The 27,360-nt window shown below is 41.8% G+C and overlaps 1 protein-coding gene across 1 annotated transcript in view; it reads right to left on the bottom strand.

Moving 5' to 3' along the window:
• Positions 1–3,615: 3,615 nt before the first annotated feature.
• The window catches only part of LOC139470347 (rho-related GTP-binding protein RhoN-like), a 43,242-nt gene continuing 19,497 nt past the window's right edge, over positions 3,616–27,360 (bottom strand). Inside the window, exons 2-5 of the mRNA XM_071252724.1 lie at positions 26,169–26,259; positions 6,228–6,337; positions 5,534–5,668; positions 3,616–4,690 (exon numbers count right to left, since the gene is read on the bottom strand). Of these exons, the coding sequence (XP_071108825.1) occupies positions 4,442–4,690; positions 5,534–5,668; positions 6,228–6,337; positions 26,169–26,259 (585 nt within the window). The 3' untranslated portion in view covers positions 3,616–4,441. The remainder of the gene's footprint in view (positions 4,691–5,533; positions 5,669–6,227; positions 6,338–26,168; positions 26,260–27,360) is intronic.

The following is a 27,360-nucleotide window of genomic DNA, read 5'->3' as shown; positions in this document are numbered from 1 at the left end:
TTCTGAAAGTGAAACACAACACTAGTCTCTGAGAAAATGGTATCACAAGTCAGTATCTGTGTCCGCCATGTGCATTGATGACTGCCGTGCAACGTCGATACATGGAATAAATCAGGCGGTTGATGAAGGCTTTAGGCACTTGAGCCCACACTCTGAGGAACACCTGACGTAGTTCAGCTGCAGTTGTCGGCCTTGGTCGGACGTCATTCAGTCTTCACAGGTGCTCAATGGGATTTTAATCGGGACTGAGGGCAGGCCACTGCATGGTTCTAATGCCAATCGTCGACGCACGGTGTCCGCACTAATGTGTCGCTGGTGTGTCCCCATGGACTGTCGAGCAGTGTCCGCAGCAGTAACAAAGCAGTAATCTGACGATCCTGACGTCGGGTGGTGACCCTTGGTCCTCCACGATGTGGTCGGTCATCGGTAGTGTTGGTGGTCTGGTACCGTTGCTGGAGCCTGTACATGGTCCTCACGTGGACTTGAAATGCACTGGCTACTTGCCGGGCGGTTTGTACAGCTTGCAATCGTCCAAGGGCTTGATTCTTGTCAATCTTGGCATGTGGCAGCAATTCAATAACGAATGAATGTTATCCGATCTGGGTGGAGTTTTATAGGGCAAGAAATTGGTGAACGCATGTGCATTTCAATTTGTACGGAACTCAAATGCATCGGGTTACCATGGGCGATCGGTTTTGTTGTCATCTGCTTTGGTTGTTTTATCATCAAATTTCATTTTTCCGGACAAGGTAATGTTAAATTTAGAAACGTTGACAAAAAATTATCCAGATATTTAAATGACAACTTTTCATGCAATGTTACTTCGGGTGACGTTTTTTTTGCGGTTCAGTATACATTATGTAGCCATTTAATGTGCGTTTCAATCCTGCTTCCAAGAGCTTCTGGTCTTATATAACTGCTTTATTTTTATCTAAACGCGAGGTCACCGGTGCCGAATGTCTGGAGCGTCAAGTGTGTGAGTGACTATAGTTTTGGCCCCCTTTTAGCAATATTTCAGAATGGGAAAACCATAAATGGGCTTCACTCTCTGTACCCATGAAGGGACTCGAACCCGGGTCTTCAGAGTGACGAGCAAACGCTTTAACCACTCGGCTACCCCACCGTCCCCAAAAGCGCCAGGTCAAAGCATCGGGTTCGAATCCCCATGTGGGTACTGTACGTGGAGTCAAAAAGTCAAAATTAGTTTATTTGTGTGCAGGCCTTTGGCCCAAGAAATGCAGTGCCAATAATACAATGTGAGGCACATTACATAGATTTTACGACTTCATGTCTTTGTTTATACGCATAATATACATAATATTGCAGGCGTTTTCATAACTCATCCTGGAGTCCATTCTCTGTACCGTTCCGTGAAATTGCTGGAACAGTAGATGCGGCACCGAACCCGCTCTCCATCAGGGAGTTACAAGCCGCCACTCACATCTAAAGTTCGGATGAAATAATGAAATTGTGTGCTGTGTTTATTACAAGGCACAGGAGTGCAATGCCGTATCTCCAAATTTCACGCATCACCCCCATATATCGTGTCGTATTGCCATGAATAAATCGATGCAATTGGCAATTATACGGTTATTCAGTCTCAATGTGAATTTGACTTCACTCCCGCTCCATTAAACCCAATCCCTAACTCGTAGGTCTCTATTGTACGATGTTTTGCGAGATGCTACCAGTTTCCGTCTTGTCCATGACATGATTTGGAGAGATGGAATTTAACTCCTGGTGGTGTTGTATATATAGAGAGAGGTTTTTGTACAATACAGGGGCATACAACTTCCTTCATGTATCAGAACTTCAGATGTTGGCGCATGTATCAGTATCTGATGACATTCGATTCTGACAAAATAATAGGCCTTGCTTGTGGATATTTTCAGTCCCATCGTGTGTACATCTTCTGTTCAAAAAGAGGTCCCGTCTTATTGTATTATCAAGTGATGAAGCAGGAACGGGTGAGCGTGGTGGTTGCACGAAGTACACCAATGGGCTCCACATAGGCTCCAATGGGTTCCAAGAGCGTGTAATCACACATTTTGTTTGTTTGTTTAACGCCGCACTTAGCAATATTCCAGATTTATGACGGCGGTCTGTAAATAATCGAGTATGGACCAGACAATCCAGTGATTGACATCATGAGCATCGATCGACGCAAATTGGGATATGATGACATGCATCAACCGGATGAAAGATCCGGGGTAGAATAGGTCTTCAGCAACCCATGCTTGCCGTAAAAATAACGACTATGCTTGTCGTAAGAAGCGACTAACGGGATCGGGTGGTCAGGCACGCTGACTTGGTTGGTGGATGTCTTCGTATCCCAATTGCGTGGATCGATGCTCATGATATCAATCACTTAATGTGTCTGGTCCAGATTCGATTATTTACAGACCGCCGTCATGTAGCTGGAATATTGCTGAGAGCGGCGGTAAACGACAAACAACAACAACAACTTCAATTGATCATCACAAGACACTGCTGTACGTCAATGGTGTTCGTATACTTTATCACAGGACGCTGTGGCATTTCAATGTTGTTCGTATCAGTGGGGTCGCCTCTGTGGTCTAGTGGTAGAGCGCCGGCCCGGAGAACGGAAGATCCGGCCGCATCATACCGAAAGACGTTAAAAGATGGTACTTCTTGTTTCCCTGTCTGGCGCTCGGCATCAAGTGGCTAAAACAAAGACTCGTCGGCTCGGAGTCAGTATACTGTGTGTGAGTGGGGTATTCATGTTAAACTGTGGCATGGTATCTCACAGTGCTAGCAATATAAATCGGCATCAGTCCGGACTAGCACAAGCAGCTACACACACAGATGCAGATGAGGACAAGCAGTTCCGCCGTGATTTTCGACTGCAACCAGTCCTTTCCATTGGTTAATATATCAGCAATATACAAGTATTGGCAGATGTGGGTTAGTTGTGATTTGAAATAACTTAACGTTCTGGGTCGCAGAGTTAAAACACATGAGCTATTCGAGTTTTAAAGGGATGAAGCCTGTGATTGATCCATTTAAGTGCAAATAATAATTGAATGAATGACAATAGTTTTACACCGCTTTTAGCAATATTCCAACAACATGTCGTCGGAGGACACCAGGACTTTGAACCCATGTGCATGTGGGAATCGAACCCGAATCTTTAGTCTGATGAGCACTTGCTTTTAGCGAAGGCAATCCCTCCACCCCTTGTCCGAAACTAATTAAGTGCCTGTCACAATATCAGGTTGGAGAATTTGGTAGAGGAAACAGAGTGGGTTAGGTTTAACTTCGAATTGAACAGTATTCCAGTTACATCACGGTGTGGTTGGAGGAAGACGTGATGGGGGTCTTAAACGTTTACCACTTTGGTGAAACCCACTAGCACTATCAACATTATCGGGGCGGACCGGGATTCGAAGATCATGTTTCTGGCGTGCTCAAGGGACAGAACTCTGCACAGCAAATTCCGGCGCCTTAGACGACGGGGCTGCCCGTGCCCCCAAAGGAAACAGAAGACTCTGATATCTGGACGGTTGTTACTGGGCCCCAATGCATGCAAGACATATAACAAAGAATATTGTTTTCAAAAAGACGTTTTATTCTTTTTTAAAGAATTATGTCGTTTAGGTATTACAAACAGAAACGAACTTCCATGAAATACATAACGATGTCATTCACCCAACAGCTCACTCAACAGCTCATTCATTCTCTCACATGGCAACTCCCACTTATCTCAAACATCATCCCTATATACAGTCTTTGCACTAGATTCCACAGTCAATTTTATGCCTTCTTTGAAGACAACGAGTGAGAAAACAAAACGAAACAACAAAGCACCTGTTATAAACATTTTCAGATGACGTCATACGTTCTGCTATTCTTTTCTGATGACGTCATCACCTGTGTTCGTTTCGTGGGCAAGAATACTTGCTGGGTTTGGATTTGCGATAATATCACAGCTGAGAACACATTTCGATGACAAGTACACAAAACGTGATGACGAGTACACATACTTGTTCATACAATGCCACAAGCAGAGAGATATATTTTCTCCGGCTTGCAAGCGGGTTTTGTGGAGCTTGAAACGTGACAAAAGTGCAGTTCTGACAGATAAGCCATTAAAATGCGGGCTACACATAAATCAATGACGCATACACAAGTTCAAGTGACGTATCCAAAAGAGATCTTTGATACAAGCAATAATATGCTTCAAAGTAAGTGGAAACAAGTTGTGAATTATGGCTAGTGTTTTTCACTACACGTTTTGATGACGTGTTCCATGCGTCATTATGACGTCACTATTTATGACGAAAACGTGTACACAGGTTCAGTCCGATGAGCATTAGTGACGTCAGTACGCAAATGCCTGAGCGGTTCATGGTTGAAAACTATGAACTGAGATGCATTATAAATAAGTTAAATTAAAGTTCAGCTGTCTTTGTGCACAGGATCACATGACCACGCAGCTTTTGGCCGCTTCTTTTCGCAAATGCATTTTGGCCTCGTTCATACCACTGAACCGTTTCCGGCGAATGAAGGACCTCTGACGGCGAAAACTGGTAGCTTCAGGTGTATTGCCTTTTGTCCCGGCTGACGACAGTGCGGCAACCTCCATGACGTCATTGACACTTCTCTGCGACGTTTTCGATGCTGTTTCGGAATATACAAGGGCCCCGATGTGTTTGGCCGTCTTTAAACCCTGAAAATAAGAGTGCAATGCGTCATGATTCTATTGATATCTGATTCCATTCATGCACGTTGGGAAAGATTCCTTGCGACATTCGAAGGCAAATTTACTTTTTGAAAATGATCTCTTACTACAAAAAATATTCAATTAACTAAATACTATCTTCGCACAATATGCAGATTTTACTTTACATACTGATCAAGCATGTGTCATTTTCTTGTGACTTTAACACATGTCATTATCTACACAGACATATGTTTATCAAGGACAGAGGAAGGTCGAGGTGTATCAAAGGTATGACGAAATAACCTTACTAAACAAAACTACAACCGAGGACAGTCTGTGTATTTGTGTGTGTGCATGCGTGCATGCGTGCGTGCGTGCATGCATACGTGCATGCGTGCGTGCGTGTGAAAAACAAGCTAGGGATCATGAATATGTTAAGCAATCTGTTTGGTAAAAGTTCATAATATTCCAAAAGGTATTCATGACCCCTAACATTCGTTATTCCGTGTAATAGCGCTGATGTTTAAGATAATAATGATCCAGTCAGACGGAATATATTTCGTTCAACGCTACAAGACAATTTTCTTCGTCGAAAGGAAGACCAAAATATACGTTTTGGGACCCCTCCTGACGATCTATGGTGGCTGTGATGACACATAATCAGCACAGTATCAGAGCCTGACCACCAGATACATTTCAGTTGTTACTGGGGATCGATACCAGGCCAGAAGGACCACTGGGGAATCGTGGCATCTCACGCTACTTGGTTCACACATTCGTCAACAGCGTGTCTAACAGTCTCATTATATCGGAGTTGAGTCTCCGAACACGTATCATTACACAACTCACCTGGTCGTATGATACTATTGACGGCGTCTTGTCTTTGCTCGGTGGGACAGTTTTTATCTCGTTTCGTAGATCTGTTTTACAGCCCACCAACATGAGAGGTTGTTTGGGGCAATGTTCTCGCACCTCGGGTAACCACTGAAACGAATATTACATCTAGTTGAGATGATGCAATGCCATTTAATACTCTAGGAATGTTTGTTTGTTGTTTAACGCCGCACTCAGGAATATGCCAGCTGTGTGACGGCGGTCTGTAAATAAACGAGTCTGGACCAGACAATCCAGTGATTGACATCATGAGCCTGACCACCCGATCCCGTTAGTCGCTTCTTACGACAAGCTAAGTCGCTTTTTACGGCAAACATGGGTTGCTGAAGTCTTATTCTACCCCGGATCATCACGGGTCATCTAGTAATGGATAGAATTTATTAATTGGACTTTATCAAGTGTATACATCATGCCATCAGCCATGTTACAGAGCCAGCCACTGACCCACAGGCAACGCCAGCTCACACGACAAGCATTGTCGCCTGTTACGGCAACCATGGGTCGCTGGAGATCTATTTTAACCTGGATCTTCATGGGTCAAGCATGGGAACTGAAACATATTTTGATTCGGAATCCAATTCCAATTTCATTTGTCGACTTGGCAATGTTTCATTGATATAGCAACTATTATAGGCAATGCTGAACTCACCTTTGACACGACATTCTCCATGGACTCTGGGTCTGCGACGGAGAAACACACCATGATGAGATCTGCGTCTGTGTAGGACAAGGGACGGACCCGGTCGTACCCGGAGTCTCCTGAAATACCAACAATAGTTCATCTTATTCGCTATTCGGAGTTGTTGTTGTTTGGTTGGTTGTTTTGTTATTTAACGCCGCACGCAGCAATATTCCAGCTATATGACGACCGTCTGTATATAATCCAGACAATCCAGTGATTGACATCATGAGCATCGATCCACGCAATCGGGATACGATGACATGCATCAAACAAGTCAGCGAGCCTGACAACCCTATCCCGTTAGTCGCCTCTTACGACAAGCAGGGTCGACTTTTTCGGCAAGTATGGGTTGTTGGAGACCTATTATTCGTGATAAGGTAGAGGGAAACTATGAAACCGTATTCAAGAAACTCTCCGCAAGACTGTCGATAATCAATTGGACATTATTATGTATACATGATTAGTTGATCTGGACCGATGTTATTCATGATCATTCCACAATATTCATGAGTCCGCAATTTTGGGGGTTCACCGTTTATGACACATTGTTGTTCGTTTCACTGTTGTTGTTTTTGTTTGTGAGTGAGTGAGTGAGCTAGCTCACATCATTTCTCCAGTAATTTCACGCCAGGGACACCATAAATGGATATCACACACCATGACGTGAATCAGACAGCTCTGTGACAAGATGATCTAACCACTATCCTAGGGCCACCAACAGTTTGAGAGAAGATATTTGTTGACGACGGGGTGGCATTGAAACATTAACATTTTAAAAGCCAAAGTTGTTGTAGGTGTTTAACACGTATTCATCCAACCGCCACTAAGCAGAACAAATAAAACCGCTTCTCGCTAAGTCAACATTCCAGATAGATAACGCCATACTTCAAAACGTCGACATGATGAGATGATGCGCCAGGTCATTCAATTATAAAAACGACAGATGCCAGGGAACAAGTAACATTGGCGGAAATTCTCTGTGGCTGCCCTCGGGGCATAAGTGAACATAAATAAGATCTTTGGGTTTGTTACTGTGCCAAATTGATGGGTGTGGATTTGTTTATTCCCTGGGGTAACTCGGGAGGTTGTGCAATACTTCATGGCTGCCTACAAGATAATCTGGGAAACGTCCTTAGCTGACGGCTAGTTTTCCTTACTCCCAGCAAGCAGCAATGTAGGCCGCATGCTGGTATAGCTTGTACTACACAACGCAACTAATTCTGATTCCAAAAATTACTGTAACATTCTTTCAACATATATACCGGTGGCCACCTTTACCGACCCACCCTCCACTATCGTCGTGCACCATGACTGTGGAACTATGCATATTACAAATCCAATCTAGATTAATATAAAAGCCTATCAAGCCAACTCTAACTCTATTCCACAAGTAATCAGCATCAGGTAAATTATTTGTTTTAATATTAGAGGAGAGAAATGTATTGTGTAATAAAATATTTCATAGATTATGTGTTAGTCTACCTCCACAACTCCCATACCATTCCACAATGACACCCATTTCATCCCAACACTACAACATCATTCACCTCACCCTCATAGCCTTTCTTACCATATCCCACACCCATATTTCACCCCACATCTATTCCACGCCCTTAACCCTGCAGTGAACGCTCACCTCATCCTCACAACAACTCCCACCTCACCCACAACCACCCCAACCACATCCCAACAATCATTCTCACTAACTCAACCCCAAACACTCCCACAAACCTTATCCCAACATCTCCTAGCCCACCTCACCCCCACAGCTCTCACCTACTTCACCCCACCTCTTCCAACCAATCCGACCTCACAACCATCTCCACTCACCATCCACTATAAACCTCTATATGCCCACCCCTTATCTCTCCGAAACCTCTATATGTCCACCCCTTATCTCTCCGAAACCTCTATATGTCCACCCCTTATCTCTCCGAAACCTCTATATGTCCACCCCTTATCTCTCCGAAACCTCTATATGTCCACCCCTTATCTCTCCGAAACCTCTATATGTCCACCCCTTATCTCTCCGAAACCTCTATATGTCCACCCCTTATCTCTCCGAAACCTCTATATGTCCACCCCTTATCTCTCCGAAACCTATATATGTCCACCCCTTATCTCTCCGAAACCTCTATATGTCCACCCCTTATCTCTCCGAAACCTATATATGTCCACCCCTTATCTCTCCGAAACCTATATATGTCCACCCCTTATCTCTCCGAAACCTCTATATGTCCACCCCTTATCTCTCCGAAACCTATATATGCCCACCCCTTATCTCTCCGTCTCTCCGTCTCTCCGATCACAAAGCATGTTCTCGTCCAACTTGTCTTACACGGCGAAGTAACACATCTTGCTCAAATTACATAACATGATTCTGATTCGAAACACATTGAGACCTGATTTTCCGCAACCCCATTTGAAAGGGGTTATCGTCTTTGAAGATCATATTTCAAACGAAGTGTTCTAAATACGTAGCCTTCATGTTGAGGCAGGACTAAAGAAACCAACTGTTGTTGTCAGTTTACAGAAAGGAATCAGTCTTTCATACCAGGCTATGACGTAAGTTGACGTGATACACGCGTGTGACGATGCATTTACACGTGCACTGTTCGCGTATATTTACGGATGTTCCATGTGAAAGACGAACGTATAAAATTTGAAAATAAACCAGAAATCTACAAACAAGCCAGCCTTTGCATCAGTCTCATTAAAATCAGATCTTAGTTCTCGCTACCGCCATAAACAAATCTTTGTTTACCGGTATCGAGAACCAAGATCTGATTTTAATGATATTGGCCTTTGCATACTACGCATAGCTAAGAAAAAGAAGAACGAGAAACATGAATAAAATTTGTGTTTCAGGATCGAAGAAATAGCAGTCAGAAAGAACTTGAGTATTATACGTTGTGAAATATGGTAAATACAATGGTGTTTGTGTTCCAGCTATAATTAAGCCCGTTTAAACGTATATATCCTGGGTCTGTACCAAATTCGATTTCAGCTTGCGATTTGGATTTCAGTTATATTATGGCTTGCCAGAAAGTCTGGAAGGAAAGTTTGAGGTGACGAAGGAAAACGTTTACACATCGAACTGACAGATCAGGCAAATCATCGGGGATATGTGGGATTCTAATACACGATCAGCGGTCTTGTCTATGGGGTGATGGGCGACATCGCGTTCCTGCAGAGAGGAGACCTAATCAGACAGATAAGCTTGTCAATGAACAAATGTTCACCAGTGTTTCCAGAATTTCTAAACTTAACACTTTACTGTTTCTATCTGATTGGTCATGTATCATTGCAATACAACACCTGTGAAGATACGGGTTAGAATCCCAGCAACCCATGCTTGTCGTAAGAGGCGACTAACGGGATCGGGTAGTCAGGCTCGCCGACTTGGTTGATGCATGTCATCGTATCCAAACTGCGTTGATCGTTGCTAATAATATCAATCACTGCATTGTCTGGTCCAGACTCGATTATTTACAGACCGGCGCGTTAAACAACATGATGTTGCTAGGAAAGCGTTTACTGTGCCGTAATTCAACATTAATTCACTCCATACCTTTTCACTGATTTTTTTCTCTCAAAAATCTAACATGTGAGTATGCTTCAAATATTATCCTGCTATTAACTCAGACGACATGCCACGAATGACAATATACTGTTGAAACATTTTCTTTCTAGAATTTGAGAATGAATCCATCTGTCATATCAATGTACATCTTTATTAGACTAACATATTGTCTTTGGGATCCTTTTATGACACAAAACATTTCTCTCCTAATTTTCTTTTCATAAAATGTCTTTCAGGCATGGAATACAGATGGCTATTTTTTACAATTTAGATTGGTTTCCATCAAATATATTTCACAGTCGTTGTGCAGAGCAACATAAGTCAATGACTTGTGACGTTTATATGTTCTTATGATTAGAATCTTTACGAGGGACATATTCATTTTGCCCACGAGGTTCATTTACGACATGTGTTTCTGGCAACAAATTGACTTTGAGAAAACCCAAGTACATCGATCTGGACTGAATGTGGTTAAAAAACCGTGTGTTTAGGTTCATTGTCAGGGATGGTGGAGAATGGGGTAATAACTGTCATTTTCAATAATATTTTGTTACGACATCGCCTAAAGATAGATTTATTCAAGAGTTTATTGTCATTAGATAGATAGATCTGTGGTGACATGGTTTAAACAATTTTATCAAAATACGTAGCCGATGAACCCTACTTAAACCTCATTACCATTAACAGACCACTGGAGCGAATTATGAAACTAATGAAAGTGTAGAACTATCACTTGGATGGCACTTCGTTCAATTAAAATGAACCATTGATGCAAAGAGATTATAAACGACTGCAGTCCTGTTAATATATTATATTTAATTATGGCCAAGGAGTATTTCCCGTCCAACAAGGCTGGGGGTTGTAAAACGCCACCTTGACGGATGAGTCAACAGTTATGAATGTCTCAGTTATATCACAAACCATTGAAGCCATAAAGGCATGCCCTCCTATTTATTGTCCTTGGGGTGCGTCTTATTCCTATCCAGCCCCGACCGAGGATCTGATGTTACCACAGGCCGTGCATTAGCCGTACGCATGACTATCAGTTTCATGAAATCTTAGCGACTGTGAAATATCATTACTTCATACTCTGAATTTTTCAACAGACAGAATTAATTATTTGAAACGGTCGTAGACGTAGACGTAATGCTATACGCAACCAGTACAAGGATCATTAGGGATCGCATGATGATGGAGCATTAAAGTTGAATAACGTGAGTGATAGCAAGATATGAGGCTTCATATGACCGTGTCATCCAAGCCCTTGAGCGGTGGTGCTGTAGAGCTTGCTTGCGTTTGCACTTGAGGGTGGCGGTACCTTGAAGCACTTTATCGGCTATTGGGAAATATGTATAGCAATGCATATTTGCATTCGTCACATCAAGCACTGTGTCACAAGTGAAGCCATCATTTAGTGGTAGATTTTTTAAAATTCAGGCAGGAGGGAGTGAGTGGATATAGTTTCCATCAATATCACACATTGTAAGCATAAGAGGAATCGAAACTGGGACTTCGGCGTGATGAGCGAACACTTAAATCACTAGGCTACCCAACCGCAGGGGGATAGTATTAAGCGCAAACATATCTTTGTTTATTGGGTTATCAATCGGGTAAGGTCATATAACAGGATTAATACACCACATGTTGCCCGGTATCACGAACATGTTTTCTGGCGCTTTTGTGTTGTAATAGTGGTGGTATTTGTAGTCAGTCTCTGAAATGAAAATATATTAATTATTTTTTTAATATGTGTTTCAATATATAAGAGAAAGAAGTCCAGAGAATGTCTTCAATTTTAGAAACTAACTTGCGGGAAAGACATACTTGGGATTTGTCGGATATTTTAACTTTGAGGTCCGTCTGAGAGACAATAATTTGACCGGGCCGAGATATCCTCCACAACTCACTCCAACCGCCTGTGTGAGTAGACCTCTCATCGTTCAGATCTACATTTGACGTGTTAGGATTGCGAGGAATGTTGACTTCTACGTGACGTGCAATTCATCGGCGACATAGTTGCGGTGTAGCTCATTTTGAATGTCACGAATTTCATAGGTCTGAATTAATTTCAAAGGGATTTATTAATCCACTTCTGAACATATTCAAGTATGCCTAGGTGGCTTACACCATGATGAAGGTAAACTTGCAAATACCAGACATGGGTCATGTAGATAAAACGACAGACAGTCTGAATTCGGAATGTACACAAATATAAGCGACACAGCTATTTCCACCAACATCACAGGAATGTCTTTATGAATCACTATCAATACAATATTATTTTTCCAATCTACACATACATATCAATGTAAGAAAACAACCGTCGCACACAAAATGACCTCGACAACTTAAAAAAGACAAAAGTATATACGTATGTACAAGGCGCTGTTCTTTCTCCGTATCTTTTATCAAAACATTCAAATATTTCACTGTTTAAAGGTGTCTCTCAAATTCACCTGACCATCATGTTCAATAGGTCGAACTGACAAAAAGAGTTATTCATTTCCATCCATCCCGAAAGATATCCGACCTTTTGACACATACATCAACATACACTGACACCCGACATTCTGAACCACGTGTTCTATGACAGATGTATATACAGGCCGACACATATAGGCGTTCGGGGTGACTGCTTCACAAGAAGCAGGCAGATCGAAATGTCTACTTTCCAGCACAACATTTGACTGTAGGTAATTGTATCTTTCCCCTAGCTCAAGCGGTAGACTTGTCACATTATCTCAAGCGTTGAATTATTCTAAAAGCTCATGCATTCAATATGTTGGGAAAACACAGCCCAGATCACAGGTAAATATCCCATGAGTCACTGTCAATTGTCGGTATATGAAATGTGTAGTCATGGTTCGCGTGTTCCGTGAGAGATATATCATCGTGAGCGCTCGTTCATATTGTTGTTGTAGGCAGTTCTCACGGTTTGACATATACAGGACGGTTGGTAGGAATGGCAAGTGTTTCAACATATATACACGTGTGTTGGTAGGATGTTAAAACCAGATGAAGCGATCATGCATACTCTCGACGAAGTAATCGTGCTGTCGGTCATTAGGTTCAGCCAAAGCTATGAAAATTAAACATTGGAACCTGATCTTACTTGACCTTGATACTGACTGTGATGAATGTGTGGATGATCAAATGTAATACAGCAGAAAGAGAGTTTCTCATCGCACCAGACAAGATGAGGCGAAATGGGGTTTAAGGTTGCATTACAGATTATTGAACTTATATGAATGCACCGTGATTTAGGTCGGTTTTATAGTGCTAGATCACAGATATGTCACTTACCACCTACACCTTTGGAATATCTGTGTATCTGTGATTACTGCTCAGTCTAAGACGATGGAGAACAGTAGCTGATGTAAGGCGCCTTAATTTCCTTTCCTTGAAAAATAATAATTTTGAAACCTTAACATTACTGAAATATTTAGTCCACTTTTTTTCAAATAATGAACCAGGTAACATAGAAATAATCTGCTATCATGTACACAACTTCAAATAAATCTGAAATTCTTATTATAGGTGATCCTAGGTCACAACATAATATTTTTGATTGGTACTTTGTATTGTTATCCTGACTTATTATGTATCTGTTTATATACACCATAGAATATTGTCACTGTTTCTACATGGGACGTTCACGCATAACATCTTGTATGTTGTATCATACCACCATTTAACAAGGCGACCTCACTCAGACACATAATACAGATTCCGAGCTGACCAGTCCTTGTTTTATCCCTTTAATGCCGAGCGCCGAATAGGGTAACAACTATCAGTTTTTAAGGTCTTTTGTATGGCTCGGCCAGAGGATCGAACCAATAACCTTTCGGTCTCCGTGCAGACGCTCTTACTATTCACTAGACCAGGGAAGCGGTCTGCACCAGACATGGGGATTAATACATTCCTGCCAACGCTCTTAAACAACTATTAAGCGTCTGTAAGCGCACACGTACACCTCTTTACAATCTTGTGTCATTTAGACATTAATTCTGCGCAAGTTCTGAGATATCATCGTGTGTTTTCACACTTTATATGTCCTTGGTGCTAATGCCACGCGAAAAAAACGGCCTCATAGAAATTTTGTATAAGCATGCAAATACGAAAATTGATTCTCTCCCCGCCTTGTGCTCGCCACATGGCAATAGATATGCATATAGGTGGCGCTGCTCGACTCGCACAACAGGTTGCAGGCGGCTGTTTTCTCACCTGCTCCGGCTAGCAGACGGAATGATTCAACTAAGAGCAAATACCCATGCACACAAATCTGGGGAATTCAAGTGTGTATGTGCTGATCTCTTCCCAGCCATTACGGGCCAGGCATTGACATCACATTGAGAGACTTTAGAAGGAGTAATGCTACAGCAAGGCAACTAGAACGTTACCAGCAAATTACGCTATTGACAGAGAGTCAAGTTAGTCACCTGACGCCCTGTGTATTTGATTCAATGCGGACTCGTGTTTATAGTTACATCAACTTTACCCGGCGGTCGTACGAGCGTGTAAACACTGTTACATTAAATGAGACAATTCCGTTGCGATTAATTTGGTCGTCTTATTTTGCAAAAGGCTTTCTACTTGGAGGTTCCAATACCTTTAGTCATAAGTCTACACATGTTAAATAGTCATGATAGTCTCAGGATCAGAGTTCAATCACAGAGGCAAAACAGAGAGAGAATGACACGACACATCTGCGGCCCGGGCACTAAAACTCAAAAACTTCCAACAGAGATGCCAACATCCATTGATCTTGGGTTCGAGTCCCAGATTCGTCCCAGTTATAGTCATTGCTTTTTTGGTGAGCATCTACTGAGTGATCCACGCTGGAATGTCCTTCCGCATGACGCAGACAGGCCGTGGCGAAGATGTAATACTAAAGGGCGCTTCACACCAACTCACTCACTAACTCAAATTCCTGACTCGGGGATGGAGGTTAGCAGATGTAGATGAGGTAGTCTGTCGCACAGACCCTCATACAAATATATCCAACACAGCCCAGGCAAGTCTATAATGTTTGACAAGTCTATATTACTGCAGTATCACGAACATGAAGAGAGTCTCTGGGGTCCTTTATATTATATATAGATAAAAAAAATTTTGTACGACGTGTTCATTTCAGAGACTAGATGTTAGTCCATACATAAGGTTCAATGCATCATTAATGCATTGATTCACCCAAACTGTCAGCACATCTTCCAAAATCATGCCTCAACAGCTGAAAATACAAACACCTTTTGAATCGTTCATCAGATGGCTAAGCAAGGATATCATAACTAGATTTTAGCAGGGGTTAACTGGGACATATGACGCTGTGATGGAATACCTATCTATCTGTGGGTGATTATGGCAGCAACGGTGCATATAATAACACCACGCAGTATCAACAAACAAGCTAGGGCCTAATCAACAACCCTGTAGTGGCCCAGTAGCAGACCGCCTTGACCGTGACGTAGGCGGTGTGCTTATCTCAGGGCTTAATTAAGGTGTCTGTGGGAGGCTACGGTTCTAATTATCATGAGAGGTAGTTGGTGCAAAACATTTCACGAAGCCCTTCTACCTTCATATTCATCACTGGCTCTCGATTTAACTAGTAAGACAACACGTACGGGTCGTATCAATTTGAAACGAGATGCACATTATACATTTTAACGTTATCTTTGAGATAAACACTCTAACCATATTAAACTGACACCTTCTAAACTGCTGAAAGGTTTAGATATCTAATTCATTTCACGACGTAAACCTAACGCAAGGTATAACGAACGTCCTTAGGCAACTGATAATTGGGTACATGTTTCGCGAGGAAAGACTGTAAGATGTAGTATTATATTCTGCCACTTAGTAGGATAGCGTCCGGCAAGTCGAGGAGCTTATGGCGTCTTTAATTTCCTATGAAACGACGAAAGGTTGTTGCACTGGGAAACCTCAAATTTCCCCTTAAAGTTACAGGCTATCTAATGTGACAGAGTTGACGTTAGGCACATCATTAGATAATATCGCCGTGGGGTGAAGGCAGGGTTGAGAAAAAGTGTTGAAATTAACACCGACAGATCAATTGCCTTCGGGCAACTGAGGGCAGTATTTATTTTGTGTTCTCATGTCTACGTTTGGAAGATGTGAAATATAGTTGTTAGTTGACTGAACGTTCGTGATGAAGTAAATAATGGACTGTAAGACCGATCTCTCAAAAAGAGATTGCTTTTATACATCCGTTGAAATAACCCATTCGCATACGTTATAAAAGTCATGAATCATCTTCTCCGATATTTGATGAAAATAATAATGACATTCCTACACATACGTCTTGAGTGATGAGACATTGTCATCGTGTTGGTGATCAGGTGACACATATACTGGTTAAAACAAGACGGGTAAAGGGAAAGAAAAAACGAGTGTGCGTGTCTCAGATTAACAGTAATAAGTATTTTACAAGTATGTGTTGTTTTATGTCTAACGCGAAGGCCGCCTCCGTGGTCTAATGGTAGAGCGTCCGCCCGGAGAGCGGAAGGTCCGGGGTGTCAAGGGTGGGAAGAATACTAAGCACTTGGGGAAGTATGGTTTTAGGCAATATTACAGAGGGGACACATTAGACATGGGCTTCACGCATTTTACTCATGTGGGGAATCAAACCTGGGCCTTCGGCATGACGAGCGACCGCTTTAACCTCTGGGCTATTTCAACCACCCCTCATGGAGTGCAAGAGTACTGTTCCACATACGACAACTTGTAATTAAACCGTACCGGTCCTGTACGCGAATATAGTGTTGAGACGATCCTGCAATGGGGCTAGGAGAAACACATCACATCACATCACAACACAACACAACACACGAGGAAATGCTCAGAAGCAGCATATGTATGATAATACATTTCGTTCTGACTCTCACAAAACTGCTGTCAAACGTGTGAGGATGATGGGGAATATTACCATCTACAATTGTCTTATAACAAAACATACGGGCGTTCTTTCATACGACCGAATAACCTAAAACCATTATCATCCAATCATGTAAAAACATTGACACATCGTCTGACATTACCAATGATTTTCATCTTCGACGTTTTCCACCAGGGTTCCAAAACAGACGCGAAAGACAACACTTCTTCCGCAGATAATGAGATAACAATCGTCAGAGTTACGTACACATCTCTCACCAGACGTAAAACATGGGTCCACAATCATAAAGAAGGTTAACTCTGACAGATTGAAAATATAACGAAATGATATGTACATTAAATAATAGTTAAATACACAGTGATAAATCGTTCGTCACAAGCCCAGTTCCAAAACAATACCTCAGATTTACAGTAACACGCACTGAAGCATTGGACGAACATATGACTGAAAGACAATACCACCTTGCGGACATAACTGTCCAGCCTGGCAAACTATATTCAGTTCAGTTTGGCGGAAGATATGCGATGTGTTCTATTCGAATTAATCCAATTATTTGACAACACCGTGTCTACTCTCAATGTGTCAATCGACGATGCATCTGTCGGCGCGATACAAAAAAACATTTCTCTGAAGGTGTAATCATGCATATGGACCAAAATAAGAAAATTCATTTATTCATCGTTTCCGAAGAATATGTACTATTTGGTATATATTTAAGCCGATAATAGATACAGCCTGAATAAGATCAGTCTCCGACACAAACAAGTGCTGTAGTCAGGAGCGCGGTTCTCTTACTCTTTGATGGATGAGTTGACAAATGCAAACGTCATCCCATACAGTAGAACAAAGCTTACCCTCGGAAACAGGCATCTGGAAAACGATACATAGATAAATCCCGTTAAGTCCGGGTGTCAGTTTTCAGAATAACGGACATTTATCCCACGATAGATGGAGATTTTATTCCTAAGTTGTCTTCCCGAGACAGTGCCAAGGGATGTCTTTGTCGGTAGTCGCCATCAGAGGAACAATATGCTGGAATGAGTACTTGTAGTCTGGGGAATTACTAGCACAATGGAAATGATCATGAGCAAGACACATGTGTGTAATCATCTAGTCAACGGAAAAGGACAGTCTGTTTAACCACAGATGTATATCTAGAAACCTATACACGAAGTCCGCATGGTAAATCAAACTCATATAACGAAATTATGATACATTTTATTAAAACGTCATTTCAATCTTACCAGATGCATATGAACGAATGATTGTGATAGCGCATATCCTGATTTTTCAAACAAAATGACACACGGGATAAGAAAAGTTTGATGGATTGAAATAGCCTTTCAGAGTTCATGACACGTTGTTTTGTGGCGTTCGCAGGAACACTGATAACATGGGGCAAACTCCGCATCCTTCTGATAACCCCGAGGTTAAACATGACGAGAGTAAGACATGTGTAATAGGAAACAGACAAGGGCAGAGGACAAGAGGGCTAACTATCTCGCCGCTACTGGGGAAATTCCAGAGCTGAGGAGAAATACTTCAAGTCGCCGGTCAGAATGTGGCCCATGGCTCTATCAGCCGTCCATTACTGCTGTCAAAACCATAATCCTCTTTCCTGTTATTTTAGCCAGAGGCGTCATAATATTGGAGTGGTCAGATTTGATGAAGTTCGCCATCGATTTCACGTCAGCATGTGACTTCCGTGACATTTACTTGTGATCGTTCCTGGCACAAAAGACGGAATTGTAGGGTTTCCTTGCCGTAATTGCAGTAAACAGGCATGACTGCAGATTGCATGAGTTTGACCTTACTACAGAAAGACAGGGATTGTGGAACTATTTAAGTGACTGAATACCAAAAATATTAAATTTGAACGTGACTACGGCGGAGATTTATGTGTGTGGAAAGGGTTTTTAGCGTATAGCTTATAGTTATACTTTCGGCGTAACAAATATTCATTTATCAGTCTGTCGAAATCCAATTTGTACAGTTTTGAGTTGTTTCATTGCAATTGCTTAAATTACATGTATGAGATAAACTTCTAAACATCTAGCCAACATTAATTATTTAATAATTTTAAAAGTTTAACATTTTCGAGACAGTGACTTGGATTTCTTGCCGTTTTGAATAGTACACATTCTGGTCAATACATGTTGCCGATCCTGTAGAATTAATACCACATAATAAACCAAATAATCGAATTCTCAAATTACATTTTCAGCCTTGGGTAAAATATTCCCAATATGTCTGTCTGATATTGACTAACGAGTCTGAAGGGATGGACCGGGGAGGTAGACTCTGACAACCGCTATTGTTAATGCTCGTTTGACAGTGAATAATTCCTATCGTGATTGGCACAGATTGGGCATAGGAACAGACCAGGCTCGAATTACACCCAGGGCGTGGCAACATGGGAACCGTGTGGCATTTGGTTGCTAAGATGAACAGGAAGCCAGAGACGGGGGGAGAAAGATATTGGTAACAAGAACGGGTCCTGTTTGTTGACGATACAGTATTCAATTATTCTCCAGCGGAAGGGGTATAAGTCTTAATAAGAGGTGCAATGTCACGGCAATGTGATAACAGAGGCGCTATGTTCACGCAGTTCATTCAGCTGTCATAGATAGGAAATGGTTATCCAACTGAAAGAGTAAGACACAGACATAAACACAGGGGCATATTTGAAAAAACTTAACCTTCACCCTTTCAAACAGTCGGGGGCCTAAGCAATATATTGCACGCATGTATATTGTAACGGGCAGGAAGAATATGATTATTTTTCTGAAATGTCTAATCCTTTTATGCGTCTTCTCGTTCTCTGATGCGGTGTCACTCTATGTTTGGTTGTGTTGGAATACCGATATGTAAATATTTACAAAAATCATTTTTATCTAGCAGGCCGATAATAAAATTTATAGATAACATAAGGCATGTGGAGATAGAAGTGTCCAAATTGTCAAATTCCTTGTCAGCAAATTACATGGCTTTCTTCAAAGACTAGAGATAGAGGGTGGAAACATAAACAGGGCTGCGATTGCTGTTTACTCGGGGAACCTGTATCCATGCAATGCGGTGCCGGCCACCATATACAAATCCCCGTGTGTCCGATATGAAAAGGGGGAATCTTTTATTTGTTTACCCTTTGGGAAATTATTACCGGAAGCTTTGCGATAGACACTCTTCACTTTCATTTTGTCTGGTTGAGACAGCAGTTTATGATACCGGTGGGTCTGGCTTGACGAAGGCTCGCCTTTATCTGTTTACAGCTAGTGTCATAAACTGCCCCCAAAATACAGGTCAAACATACACTTGTATAGTTAGAACAATAAACAATTGGTTGGTCGGACCAAATGCCGACCGTCATTGAAACTGATGCCTAATCATTCTGACAAGGCCCATCTGGCCATTGTAGACCCATGGACATCACTGAACCCTCAGGCAATTATACAGTTTGACATGATTTGTCTTTTGTTTGTTCTTTTCTGTGGACACAGTTAATAGTCCTGTTGTAAAACCATTAGCCATTGTTTGATTTTATTTGGCCATTTACGTTTGTGTCAATCCTTAATTGTATAAGAGCACGACACATAATGTGAGCCTTCTGACCTTCAGCAGAATATGCCTTGTAAGCACAGCCTTGACTGACAGCAAGAGATTCGTGGCACAGGCTATGTGGCTATGTGTCGATAGGTCTGGCTTCGTTTGACAGGAAACCTGGCCGCATTTAAGGGTCAAGCCGTAAAATAAAATGTCAACACTGACGCCTAGAATATGATTAATCATACACAATGGTCGGAAGAATATTGAATAGATTGCAAAAAAGCAGTTTTATTTGCCGAAATCATTGAGAGCAGTTACATAGGGGTTTGTCTTTTTTCAGCCTTTGCTACCTAAAGCGTTGAAATAGTCCACATTCAGCAGCCACCCGTGAACATTTTTGTAATAATCCGCAGACTGTCTCAATTGTGAAACAATGGGTCGTTATGGGGCGGGCAAGGGATCCTAATGTTGTGGCACGTATCACCGAGGCTTTCATCGAGGTTGGACAACAATACCTTGGTGTGATTTGTTCATGTTTAACATAGGCGAAGTAATGCTAATTGGGGCAAGACGGATATCTTAGTTTGACAGAAGCTTTTGTTCTGTTGAAAGAACCTGAAACTGTTGACGGAAGAGCCAGAGACCAGTTCTGAGAATTTCAAACCTTTCCTTGTTAGATAGACTTTCATTTCATAAACACATATACAAAGACATCATATTTGCACTACCGCGATATTGCAATGACACAGTGGCAGTGGTGATCATAAAAAAAAATCTGGCATCACACCACACATACAACTTCAAACTGTTTTGGTCGTACACGTGTTGTAAGCAATGCACATAACACCAGGTACTCGGTGTAGCACGAACTTTATCAATTCTCTCAGAATTGCAAAACTGACGCATCGGATAATCTCAACCATGCATATTTCTATTAACCAAATAAAATTTTATCCGGGGTTCATTAAACAGCTGAGGACCGGGTTTATCACGTTTTAATTTAATAGCAAGGCTATAAACCTATCTCCTTGCGGTACAACCACTGTGGTATCGCCAAGATAAAACATAAATATCGTGCAGAGACGGTCTGCAATCGGGTTTTATCTGACATAGTTTAAACAGTTGGAGTGCTTTGGAGTGGTCTCTATGACAAAGATTCTTTTCACAGGAAAAATATGCTGGGCAGGACACGGTGATATTTCCGTGAGAACATATTTCAAGTCAAGCCACTTGATGTTGTTTGCTCAACTCGACGGTATTTCATACACAGAACAGGTCTTCCCCTTTGCCAGGAGATAAGGTCAAGTGTTTAGGGGTGTAGGAACCACACATGCCTCCCTTGAAATTGGCTGGAGATGTTGTTGTGGCATGATTGGGGCACTTGGTTTCAAGAGAACTGATACTGATAATTAATAGACGTCATCAAATCAGGATACTATCCCAGAAATCGGAATGTTTACCGAACCTGCACGGGTGGAACTGCTTTTTAATTGTCCTTCCTTATTACATTAGTAAATGAGTGAGTATGGTTTTACGCCTCCTTTAGCAATATTCCAGCAATAGCACGGCGATGGACACCAGAAATGAGCCTAACACGTTGCGCCCATGTGTCGTATCGAGCCCGGGTCTCCGGCGTGACGAGCAAACGCTTTAACAACCAGGCTACCCCATCGCCCTTCTTACATTAGATCCGTTTTATTTTATAAATCGTCATCTGTGTGAGATCAGACATGCTTGATTATGAATCGTTGATATTTCGAAAATCTGTGACAGCTGCGTACCCGTATAGAGAGTCTAACACAACACACTTTAGGAACCTAGAGTGAGGGAGTTGATGTTGGTTTACTCCGCTTCATGGTATTTCACCTACAAAAACACCACACTATTCTGTGGTTTCCGGGTCAGGCAAACCATAGACTTCTAGTATGAGAACGATGACACAGAATAGGTAAACAACTTTGGAATTAAGGGGGCAAGCACGGAACACTGGTCAGCTTTTCTGCCACAATATGCACATGGTGGACCGAGGACCTATTCTACCTCGTAGTCTGTCATACAGACCCTGAAACAAATATATCCAATACAGCCCATGCAAGTCTATGATTACTGCACTATCTGAAAATGAAGAAAGTCTCTAGGCTCTTTTTTTATTATATTTCATAATTAATTTAATAACTGGTTTTTTTCTGTAAAATAGTTCATTTCAGAGACTAAATGTCTGTCAATCGACCTCTGGACCCAGGAGAATACAACAACGAACCAAAACCATCACCAGTACGCTTGCTGCCTACGAAATCGATACAAACCACATTTGAGAATTGAGAAATCCTTTTATTAAAATAAACTCTTAATTCATGATCTCATTGAACAAAACCGTGTTTCCAAAAAGAAAAACACCACTGCTCATCAAACCTGAATCGGACTTCCTAATATAAGAAGAAATCCATTTAACATGTTTAAAGAGCCAGACCCCCCAAAAATTAATTATGTTTGCTAATTTCACGGTGCGGGGATCCTTAATACAACATTGGCAGATTTGCGCATCTGAAAAAAATCCAATTTATTTGGCTAAGGGAAGGCTTCAATTTATACCCTAGTCCGATCCTGTGTTTATTGTATTCCTTCATCTCCTGGGATTTCGTTAGGAAATGATGATCCAGATCCGCTTTCCAGCAGTCTCCAGGCAGTGAAGAAGTTGTCTCCACAATTGTTCTTAATAAAACATTGTTTGTAGGCTAGGTCCTCCGCCAACAGGTCAACAGTGAAGGTCAGATTACGTTACTGTACAACATATAGCTACTTCTAACAAGAGTACGTAGACCACAGACAGCTTTGAAAGGTGAGGTGATGTGAAATGGGCCAAGATTATTGCACTTATATAGCGACGTGCATGCACTTGTGTGTGTGGCTGCTTGTACTAGTCCGGACTGATGCCGATTAATAGTGCTAGCTCACTGAGATACCATGCCACAGTTCAACATAAATACCCCACTCAGACACAGTACACTGACTCCGAGCCGACCAGTCCTTGTTTTAGCCCCTTAATGCCGAGCGCTAGACAGGGTAACAACAAGTACCATTTTTTAACGTCATTTGGTATGACGCGGTCGGGGATCGAACTCCGGACCTTCCACTCTCCGGACGCTCTACCATTAGACCACGGAGGAATACTTGGTGTTATGTGGTCAGATATGGTATTCGCGTGTGTGTATTATTGATGCTCGTCATTACGCAAATAAATGCGTATTAACATAACATCGTATCAACGAATGCTCGGAGCTAAACGGTTAAAGCCTCGTTTAATGCATGCTCAGTTTGTGGACTACCATGAAACCATTGCATATCACACAACGATCTGATCTACCGGGTACCCATTCGCTGCTGGGTGGATAGAGGCGTTTTGTATTTAGAAAAAGCAAAAGCCACACGACACTTTCATAAATCATAAGAAGTATCTACTAAAAACGGAGTCCATTGTACGATTCCGAGGTACTTGGTATGACAACGCGACATGCTTTATTACACGTGTTTCATTGTGGGGCAGGACCGAAGCCCAAATTTACCGATTGAGGCCACAACCCAGCTACTCTACACCACCAGCGTTGCCGAACTGCACGTGAACTGTGCCACTGCCATTCATGGCATCATTCTGACAGGTCTGAGCGATATTCCACCAGGACAAGCCGAACAAGTGCACTGCCCTCTAGCTGGCCACTGTTTAAAACGTCAACGCCAGACAAAAATCAGTTTCGATTATCTGCCGACATAAGTCCAAGTTTAAGAGTAAAAGGTAAATAAAAACAAAATGAATGGATCGCTTAAAATCAATTGTGACACCAGGTGTTCGCGGATAGGGTAAGCACGTCCAGAGAGATGCGGCTGTGTCTTAACTGCAAAAATGTCATAGAAGATGAGAAGCAAATCCTTTTATTCTGTCCCCTTTACAACGAAATACGTTTTAGCCTCATCAACAAGTGCAATAGTTTATGGATAGATTTTACTTCTTTGACAGAGCAAGATAAATATATTAGGATTCTGTCAACTGATGACCTCACCTTTTACTGTGCCAGAACCTGCCATGACATTTTATATACCCGGAGGAATATTTTATATCATTGAGTCTTAAACATTGTATTGTATATTAATGTATGTATATTTCAATATTTAGCTTTTGCTTTTTTTTTACTATGTGCCTGTTTACAATGTACCGTCTCCTATAAATCGCTGTGCGATTGGTTGTATACAACTTTAATGTAACTATATTTTTAATTTGTTTTAACAAAAATGTGGTATACAAGTGAGACGTTAATAAAATCTTCTTCTTCTTCTTCTAGCTCTACTGTCAGTACCCGCCACTCACTCAATTTGCATCACAAGTAACGCGGTGCATGGCCCCACACGGCACAGCGACAAGTCCAACGAGACCGGGATTTTGTTGTGTAATGATTTAACGTTAAGTTTTCGCAGATGGAACCTGATACTAGAGCTTCAGGATAAGCATTTTCAAAGAAAGTATTTTCAAGGTCAAAAACGGAGGGCACGAAAAACATTGTTTGGGTAACGCTAAAAGTTCAAATTAGCTGTGTATTTCTTCATACACTGAGGGTCATTGCCCGTCGACAAAAAAACGGATTAAAATACAGATTCCATAACTCCAACACCAGCATACCAGACCCACTCGGACGTTCAACCCTTTGTTTCTTCAGTTGCTGTGGATTCGCTTGAGTAAAGTCTTGGTATGTGAAAGGAACGTTATACAACGCATTGTAGAAATGCACCCATCTTCACTATTTGTCTGCCAGGTTTGAAAACGTTGGCATATTTTGACATCTCGCTTCAGTTGTAGAACATTTTGTTTACCTTGCCCACTGAAATCTCTGGAATTTTTATTGACAATCCCCTTGAGTGTTGTACAAGTGTCTAGTAGCTACAGGAGATAAGTCAGCCCCACTGTGAAGTAATCTGATGTAACATTTACACGTCATGCAAAACCATTAGCAACCACCTGGACCTCAGAACCAGAGGCGGGCGAAGAGCTGGGTATGGCAAGAAGTGCATGTGTGTGTGTGTGTGTGTGTATGGGGGGGGGGGGGGGGGGAGATTGCATTGAGCAGGGCTGGGCTCTTTTGTTTTTGACTCATACCTAAGTCGATGTTACAAAATGCAATTTTCTTGAACATGACACGAAACATACTTTTAAATGTTAATACGAAATTACTGCATGGTCACTTCAACTAGACATAAAACTTCTTCCAATATTGTGTAACCCAATTCCGACAAAATTGCTTACATCGTACATAGTCTTGTGACACTATCTCCTCGTGTCAAACTAGCCCGTTTATCTATCAAGCTAGATAATAGTTTGGGTCTATTAAAACCAGCGAACACCTGCATGTTCCGAGAATGTAGCCAACATGTTCGCGATCCCGCGCTTTAGTCTGCAGGAAACACGACATTCTTTACAGAATAGTCCTCATCACTGCTAATGCTTAGAACATGTGACGTCAACCCCCACAGCGTTGATTTCCTGACCCCCTCCACAAGGCCTACAATTACTATGATTAAAGACAAACACAATACGTGGCTATCTGCTTAATTTCCCTCGCCACTGTACCTCTAATTCATTAGGTGTATGACTTGTGAAATAAACGTCCCTTGGATTGAAACCATCACCTCCCAAGAACAAATTATGTGCATCTTGATGAATGGAGATGCATTGATGGTTGCAGTAGACATATGTTTTTCATAATCCATGTCATACATGACACTGGGACCCCTTATCTTGGAGAATCAACATCATGGGTATTACTGCCATTTTCACACGACCTGTGTAACAGCGAGCATTTCACAAAGAGGAGGTAACTCTTACCTGATGTATCCCATATGCTGATCTGTATCCTGTAAGTCTCTGATACATTATAGGTGGATGTGAACGTATCAAAACCGGTTGGTGTGTAGGTCTGAAAAAAATCATCAAAAGGGATTCATCATTTGAGTCTAATACGAATGAGAAATACGAGCAAGACGGATTAGAAATTCAAGGGAGATAATTGGTAAGAAATCACGCGAGGACTTTGTCAGGGCTCATATATCAATCAGCCCATCTTAGATAACTATGAAAATATTTTCACCCACTCCACAAGAGAAGTCGGAAGTTTGGCATGCTTTCAAAACAGCTGATAACCATGAAAGCCCGCATGAAATGGTCGAAGACGTGTCTGGAAGGCAGGTGAAACATCTATTACTGTCTGCATCTGAACACGGCGCATACTTTGTAGATGCTTTGTGGCTAAAGCCTCCAGCAGAATTCCCATCAATCTGACAGTGACAACTGCGATGCTAATCAAGCAATAATGTGAAAAGGGCACAGAATATTGCAATAGGTGAAAGTATTCTTAGAATCTGGATCCCGGTTTTTTCCACATTCTGTAACAGATCCTACTTATGTAGTGTAAAAGATGGTGGACTATTATTGGGTGAGGTGAAAGGGGTTTAACGTCGCGTTCAAGATTATTGCACTTACATTGCGACGTGCATGCACGTGTGTCTGTATGTGGCAGTTTGCACTAGTCCGGACTAATGCCGATTTATAGTGCTAGCCCACTGAGATACAATGCCGCACTGAGACACAGCATACAGACTCCGACCTGACCAGTTCCTATTTTACCCTCTCAATGCCAAGCACCAGACAGGATAACAACAAGTACCATCTTTTAACGTCTTTTTGAATGACGCGGCCGGGGATCAAACCCAAGACCTTCCACTCTCTGGGCGGACGCTCTACCACTAGACCACGGAGGCGGTCTGGTATACGACTGACAAACAAACGAATATGATCATGAAGCCAAAGTATGGCCAAATGTATATCACCCCATTATTCGTTTGTACGATGAAATTATTGAAATTGCAGCCTAACGGAATAAATACACATTTCACACAGAAATCCTTTGGGTTTTAGTTTTAACAATAGAAGGACCTGTTTCCTTGTCCAAATTAACAGCGATGTCATAATGGCACTTTAGCTGTTGTCAAAGACTAGGATAGCCGTTTATACGCATTGC

Source organism: Haliotis cracherodii, unplaced genomic scaffold (assembly GCF_022045235.1).
Source record: "Haliotis cracherodii isolate W230 unplaced genomic scaffold, xgHalCrac1.p SCAF_20, whole genome shotgun sequence".
In the NCBI taxonomy this organism is placed as follows: domain Eukaryota; kingdom Metazoa; phylum Mollusca; class Gastropoda; order Lepetellida; family Haliotidae; genus Haliotis; species Haliotis cracherodii.
The sequence above is the reverse complement of the archived record's forward strand: the minus strand, read 5'-3'. Positions and strand labels throughout refer to the sequence as shown.